The 7936-nt window shown below is 37.0% G+C and overlaps 1 protein-coding gene across 1 annotated transcript; it reads left to right on the top strand.

Annotated features, from left to right (window-relative positions):
• Nucleotides 1-6074: 6074 nt before the first annotated feature.
• On the top strand, nt 6075-7381 carry LOC131515069 (ataxin-3-like). Its single transcript, XM_058735719.1, has one exon. It carries the CDS (start codon nt 6082-6084, stop codon nt 7135-7137), a length of 1056 nt encoding a protein of 351 aa, XP_058591702.1. The 5' UTR covers nt 6075-6081; the 3' UTR covers nt 7138-7381.
• Nucleotides 7382-7936: the final 555 nt, after the last annotated feature.

Genomic DNA, 7936 nt, shown 5'->3' with positions numbered 1-7936 from the left:
CATTTTAGTCTACTACAGTGTACTCACCTTTTCAAATTTTCAAACAATTTCCTTTTATTCTTTTTCTTTTTTCTCTTTTTCATTTCTTTTTCTTGAATGCAGAAAGAGAAAAACTTCATTTTTACTTTCAATTTCTTTTAAAAATATTTTTATTCAATTTTTATTACTATATTTTTTGCTTTATGTAAATTTTTCAAAATTCTATCTTATTCCCATCATTTTGTTTCAGTCTACTACAGTGTATTCACTTTTTCAAATTTTCAAACGATTTCTTTTTTTTGTCTTTTCCTTTTTTCTTTTTTATGTTTCCTCTTTTTCATTTTTTTCTTTTTTCTTAAATACAGAAAATGAAAACATTCATATTTCTTTTTAATTTTTATTTAAAATATTTTTCTATAATTTTTTCTACTATATTCTCTACTTTTGTGTATTTTAGTCTACTTTAGCATATTCATTTTTTCAAATTGTCACACGATTTCCTTTTTTTTTCTCCCCCACCTTTTGTTTTGTTTGTTTCTCTAATCTGTCAAACCACTGTCTACACCCAGACCAAAACACACCTAGGATCTAGCATCATCTATTCGATTTTTGTGTGGGTGTGTTTTTAATTTTTAAATATTTTTTAATTTTAATTTTTTTAATTTCAATTTTTCTACCACATTAATTCCTTTTCTCCTTTCAAAATGACAAAACAAAGGAATTCACCCCCCCAAAAAAGAGCATGAAGAAACGACAGCCAGGGATTTAACCAACACAGACACAAGCAAGATGTCTGAACCAGAATTTAGAATCACGATAATAAGAATACTGGCTGGAGTCGAAAATAGATTAGAATCCTTTTCTGCAGAGATAAAAGAAGTAAAAAATAGAATGAAATTAAAAATGCTATAACTGAGCTGCAATCATGGATGGATGTAGTGACAGCAAGAATGGGTGAGGCAGAACAGATAATCAGTGATATAGAGGACAAACTTATAGAGAATAATGAAGCAGAAAAAAAGGGAGGTTAAGGCAAAAGAGCACAATTTAAGAATTAGGTAAATCAGTGACTCATTAAAAAGGAACAACATCAGAATCATAGGGGTCCCAGAGGAGGAAGAGAGGGAAATAGGGGTAGAAGGGTTATGTGAGCAAATCATAGCGGAAAATTTTCCTAACCTGGGTAAAGACACAGACATCAAAATCCAGGAAGCACAGAGGACCCCCATTAGATTCAACAAAAACTGACCATACCAATAAGGCATATCATAGTCAAATTCACAAAATACTCAGGCAAGGAGAGAATCATGAAAGCAGCAAGGGAAAAAAAAGGCCCTAACTTACAAGGGAAGACAGATCAGGTTTGCAGCAGACCTATCCACAGAAACCTGGCAAGCCAGAAAGGAGTGGCAGAATATATTCAGAGTGCCGAATCAGAAAAATATGCAGCCAAGAATTCTTTATCCAGCAAGGCTGTCATTCAAAATAGAAGAGGAGATAAAAAGTTTCCCAGACAAACAAAAATTAAAGGAGTTTGCGACCACTAAACCAGCCCTGCAAGCAATATTAAGGGGGACTCTCTGAGGGGACAAAAGATGAAAAAAAAAAAAAATATATATATATATATACATATATATAAATACCAAAAGCAACAAAAAATTAGAAAGGACCAGAGAACACAACCAGAAACTCCAACTCTACAGGCAATGAACTCAAATCTTTCAGTACTCACTCTAAACCTCAATGGACTCAATGCTCCAATCAAATGACATAGGGTAACAGAATGGATAATAAAACAAGACCCATCTATATGCTATTTACAAGAGACCCACTTTAGACCTAAAGACACCTTCAGATTGAAAATAAGGGGATAGAGAACCATCTATCATGCTAATGGTCAACAAAAGAAAGCTGGAGTAGCCATACTTATATCAGACAATCTAGACTTTAAAATAAAGACTGTATGAAGAGATGCAGAAGGGCATTATATCATAATCAAGGGCTCTATCCACCAAGAAGACCTAACAATTGTAAACATTTATGTGCCAAATGTGGGAGAACCCAAATATATAAATCAATTAATCACAAACAAAAAGAAATTCAACCATAGTAATACCATAATAGTAGGAGACTTCAACACCCCACTCACAACAATGGACAGATCATCTAATCAAAAAATCAACAGGGAAACAATGGCTTTGAATGACACATTGGACCAGATGGACTTAACAGATACGTTCAGAACATTTCATCCTAAAGCAGCAGAATATACATTCTTCCTCAGTGCACATGGAATGCTCTCCAGAATAGACCATATACTGGGACACAAATCAGCCCTAAAGTAAGTACAAAAAGATTGAGATCATACCATGCATATTTTCAGAACACAATGCTATGAAACTCGAAATCAACCACAAGAAAAAATTTGGAAAGGTAACAAATACTTGTAGACTGAAGAACATCCTACTAAAGAATGAATGGGCTGGGGCGCCTGGGTGGCTCAGTCGGTTAAGCGGCTGACTTCGGCTCAGGTCATGATCTCGCAGTCCATGAGTTCAAGCCCCGCGTCGGGCTCTGTGCTGACAGCTCAGAGCCTGGAGCCTGTTTCAGATTCTGTGTCTCCCTCTCTCTGACCCTCCCCCATTCATGCTCTGTCTCTCTCTGTCTCAAAAATAAATAAACGTTAAAAAAAATTTTTTTTAAAAAAAGAGAATGAATGGGCTAACCAAGAAGTTAAAGAAGAAATTAAAAAGTATATGGAAGTCAATAAAAATGATAGCACCACAAACCAAAACCTCTGGGACACAGTAAAGGCAGTCGTAAGAGGAAAGTATATAGCAATCCAGGCCTTCCTAAAGAAGAAGAAAGATCTCAGAGACACAACCTAACCTTACACCTTAAGAAGCTGGAAAAAGAACAGCAAATAAAACCCAAAACCAGCAGAAGACAGGATATAATAAAGATTAGAGCAGAAATTAATGCTATCGAAACAAACAAACAAACAAAAAAACGGTAGAACAGATCAATGAAACCATAAGCTGGTTCTTCGAAAGAATTAACAAAATTGATAAATCACTAGCCAGTTTGATCAAAAAGAAAAAGGAAAGGACCCAAATAAATAAAATCAAGAGTGAAAGAGGAGATATCACAACCAACAGAGCAGAAATGAAAACAATAATAAGAGAATATTATGAGCAATTATATGCCAACAAAATGGGCTATCTGGAACAAATGGACAAATTCCTAGAAACATATACACTACCCAAACTGAAACAGGAAGAAACAGAATATTTGAACAGACCCATAACCTGTAAGGAAATCGAATTAGTAATCAAAAATCTGCCAAAAGACAAGAGTCCAGGGCCAGATGGCTTTCCAGGGGAATTCTACCAAACATTTAAGGAAGAGTTATCACTTATTCTCTTGAAGCTGTTCCAAAAAATGGAAATGGAAGGAAAACTTCCAAACTCTTTCTATGAAGCCAGCATTACCTTGATTCCAAAACCAGACAGAAACCCCACTAAAAAGGAGGACTATAGACAAATTTCCCCAATGAACATGGATGCAAAAATCCTCAACAAGATATTAGCCAACCGGCTCCAACAATACACGACCAAGTGGGATTTATACCTGGGATGCAGGGCTGGTTCAATATCCAGAAAACAATTAACGTGATTCATCACATCAATAAAAGAAAGGACAAGAACCATAATATCCTCTCAAGAGATGCAGGAAAGCATTTGACAAAATACAGCATCCTTTCTTGATAAAAACCCTCAAGAACGTAAGGATAGAAGGAGCATACCTCGAGATGATAACAGCATATACGAGCGACCCAATGCTAATATCATATCCTCAATGGGGGAAAAACTGAGAGCTTTCCCCCTAAGGTCAGGAACAAGACAGGGATGTCCACTCTCGTCACTGTTATTCAACATAGTACTGGAAGTCTTAGCCTCTGCAATCAGACAGCACAAAGAAATAAAAGCCATCCAAATCGGCCAGGAGGAGGTCAAACTTTCACTCTTCACAGATGACGTGATACTCTATATGGAAAACCCAAAAGATTCCACCAAAAAACTGCTAGAACTGATTCATGAATTCAGCAAAGTTGCAGGATATAAAATCAGTGCACAGAAATCGGTTGTGTTCCTATACACCAACAATGAAGCAACAGAAAGAGAAATCAAGGAATCAATCCCATTTACAGTGGCACAAAAAAAACATAAAATACCTAGGAATAAATCTAAGCAAAGAGGTGGAAAATCTATACACTGAAAACTATAGAAAGCTTATGAAAGAAATTGAAGAAGACACACAAAAAAAATGGAAAAATGATTCCATGCTCCTGGATAGAAAGAACAAATATTGTTAAAATGTCAATACTACCCAAAGCAATCTACATATACGACGCAATCCCTATCAAAGTAACACCAGCATTCTTCACAGAGTTAGCACAAACAATCCTAAAATTTGTATGGAACCAGAAAAGACCCCAAATAACCAAAGCAGTCTTCAAAAAGAAAACCAAAGCAGGAGGCATCACAATCCCAGACTTCAAACTATACTACAAAGCTGTAATCATCAAGACAGTATGGTACTGGCACAAGAACAGACACTCAGATCAATGGAACAAAATAGAGAACCCAGAAATGGACCCACAAACATATGGCCAACTAGTCTTTGACAAAGCAGGAAACAATATCCAATGGAATAAAGACAGTCTCTTCAGCAAGTGGTGCTGGGCAAACTGGACAACGACATGCAGAAGAATGAACCTGGACTACTTTCTTACACCAGACACAAAAATAAACTCAAAATGGATGAAAGACTTCAATGTAAGATAGGAAGCCATCAAAATCCTCGAGGAGAAAGCAGGCAAAAATCTCTTTGATCTTGCCCGCAGCAATTTCTTACTCAGCACGTCTCCAGAGGCAAGGGAAACAAAAGCAAAAATGAACTATTGGGACCTCATCAAAATAAAAGTCTTCTGCACAGCGAAGGAAACAATCAGCAAAGTGAAAAGGCAACCGACAGAATGGGAGAAGATATTTGCAAATGACCTATCAGATAAAGGGTTAGTATCCAAAATCTATAAAGAACTTATCAAACTCAACACCCAAAAAACAAATAATCCAATGAAGAAATGGGCAAAAGACATGAATAGACACTTCTCCAAAGAAGACATCCAGATGGCCAACTGACACATGAAAAAAGGCTCCACATCACTCATCATCAGGAAAATACAAATCAAAATCACAATGAGATACCTCCTCACACCTGTCAGAATGGCAAACATTAACAATTCAGGCAACAACAGATGTTGGCAAGGATGCAGAGAAAGAGGATCTCTTTTGCATTGTTGGTGGGAATGCAAACTGGTACAGCCACCCTGGAAAACAGTATGGAGGTTCCTCAAAAACTAAAAATAGAACTACCCTATGACCCAGCAATTGCACTACTAGGTGTTTATCCAAGGGATACAGGTGTGCTGTTTCGAAGGGACACATGCACCCCCATGTTTATAGCAGCACTATCAACAATAACCAAAGTATGGAAAGAGCCCAAGTGTCCATCAATGGATGAATGGATAAAGAAAATGTGAGATATATATATATATTGTATATATATATATATATATTGTGTATATATATATATATATGTATATATGTATATGTATATACACATACATACACAATGGAGTATTACTCGGCAATCAAAAAGAATGAAATCTTGCCATTTGCAACTACATGGATGGAACCGGAGGGTATTATGCTAAGTGAAATTAGTCAGTCAGAGAAAGACAAATGTCATATGACTTCACTCATATGAGGACTTTAAGAGACAAAACAGATGAACATAAGGGAAGGGAAACAAAAATAATATAAAAACATGGAGGGAGACAAAACAGAAGAGACTCATAAATATGGAGAACAAACAGGGTTGCTGGAGGAGTTGTGGGTGGGGGGGATGGGCTAAATTGGTAAGGGGCATTAAGGAATCTACTGAAATCATTGCTTCAGTATATACTAACTAATTTGGATGTAAATTTTAAAAAATAAAAAATAAAGTTAAAAAAATTAACATTTCAGACAAATAAACATGGAGTCCATCTTCCACGAGAAACAAGAAGGCTCACTTTGTGCTCAGCATTGCTTGAATAACCTATTGCAAGGAGAATATTTCAGCCCTGTGGAGCTGTCTTCCATTGCCCATCAGCTGGACGAAGAGGAGAGAATGAGAATGGCAGAAGGAGGAGTCACCAGTGAGGACTATCGCACTTTTTTACAGCAGCCCTCGGGAAATATGGACGACAGTGGTTTTTTCTCTATTCAGGTTATAAGCAATGCCTTGAAGGTTTGGGGTTTAGAACTAATTCTCTTCAACAGTCCAGAGTATCAGAGGCTCAGGATCGATCCCATAAATGAAAGATCATTCATATGCAATTACAAAGAACACTGGTTTACAGTTCGAAAATTAGGAAAACAGTGGTTCAACTTGAATTCTCTCTTGACGGGTCCAGAATTGATATCAGACACATACCTTGCACTTTTCTTGGCTCAATTACAACAGGAAGGTTATTCTATATTTGTTGTGAAGGGTGATCTGCCAGATTGTGAAGCTGACCAACTTCTACAGATGATCAGGGTCCAACAGATGCACAGACCAAAACTCATTGGAGAAGAGTTAGCACAGCTGAAAGAACAGAGAGTTCAGAAAACAGATCTGGAACGAGTCTTAGAAGCAAATGATGGGTCAGGCATGTTAGACGAAGATGAGGAAGATTTGCAGAGGGCTCTGGCACTGAGTCGCCAGGAAATCGACATGGAAGATGAAGAAGCAGATCTCCGCAGGGCTATTCAGCTCAGTATGCAAGGTAGTTCCAGAAATGTGTCCCAAGATATTCCACAGACATCAGGTACACATCTTACTTCAGAAGAGCTACGGAAGAGAAGAGAAGCCTACTTTGAAAAGCAGCAGCAGCAGCAGCATCCACCAGCACAGCTTTCCCACCCACGCGAGAGGCCAACCACAAGTTCAGGTGCACTGGGCAGCGATCCAGGAGATGCTATGAGCGAAGAAGACATGCTTCAGGCAGCTGTGACCATGTCTTTAGAAGTTGTTAGAAATAACTTCAAAACGGAAGGGAAAAAATAATAGCTTTTACAAATCATTTAGACCTTCGTACTTTCCAGCATTATCCTGGATGATTACAGCATAGACGGTCCATTTTAGTAATGTGTCCAAGGAACAACGTTCAACAGAGGAAATAAGGCTTTAGGCGGTTTGCAACAAAAAGATGAGCAAATGGAAAAGTGTGTCAGTTGTAGGACTAAATAACGATCCTCCAAACACTAGCCAAAGAGGCATCTAGCAATTAAAGACATTGAAAATGGTAAAAAAAAAAAAAAAAAAAAAAAAAAAAAAAAAAAAAAAAAAAAAAAAAAAAAAAAAAATTAACATTTACAGTGAGGTGCCTAGGTGGTTCAGTTGGTTAGGTGTCCAACTGATGACTGGCTCAGGCATTGATCTCACAGTTTGTGGGTTTGAGCCTTCTGTCAGGCTCTGTGTTGACAGCTCAGAGCCTGGAGCCTGTTTCGGATTCTGTTTCTCCCTCTCTCTCTGCCCCTCCCTGGCTCGCACTGTCTCTCTCTCAAAAATAAATAAACATAAAAAAATTAAAAATAAATAAATAGTCAATAAAAATTAACATTTACAGAAACATTGTAAACATAAAGGTAGAAAAAAAATATATATGCATATATATAGTAGTAAAATATAGCATAATATTTGCCATTCTAACCATTTTTAAACGTACAGTTCAGTGGCATTAATTACTTTCACAATGTTGTGTAACCATCACCACTATCTACGGTTCCCAGAACTTTTCTGTCACTCCATATAGTACTCATTAAACAATAATCCCTATGCTTTCCTCCTCCAACCCCTAGTAACT

Source organism: Neofelis nebulosa, chromosome 6 (assembly GCF_028018385.1).
Source record: "Neofelis nebulosa isolate mNeoNeb1 chromosome 6, mNeoNeb1.pri, whole genome shotgun sequence".
Classification (NCBI taxonomy): domain Eukaryota; kingdom Metazoa; phylum Chordata; class Mammalia; order Carnivora; family Felidae; genus Neofelis; species Neofelis nebulosa.
The sequence above is the reverse complement of the archived record's forward strand: the minus strand, read 5'-3'. Positions and strand labels throughout refer to the sequence as shown.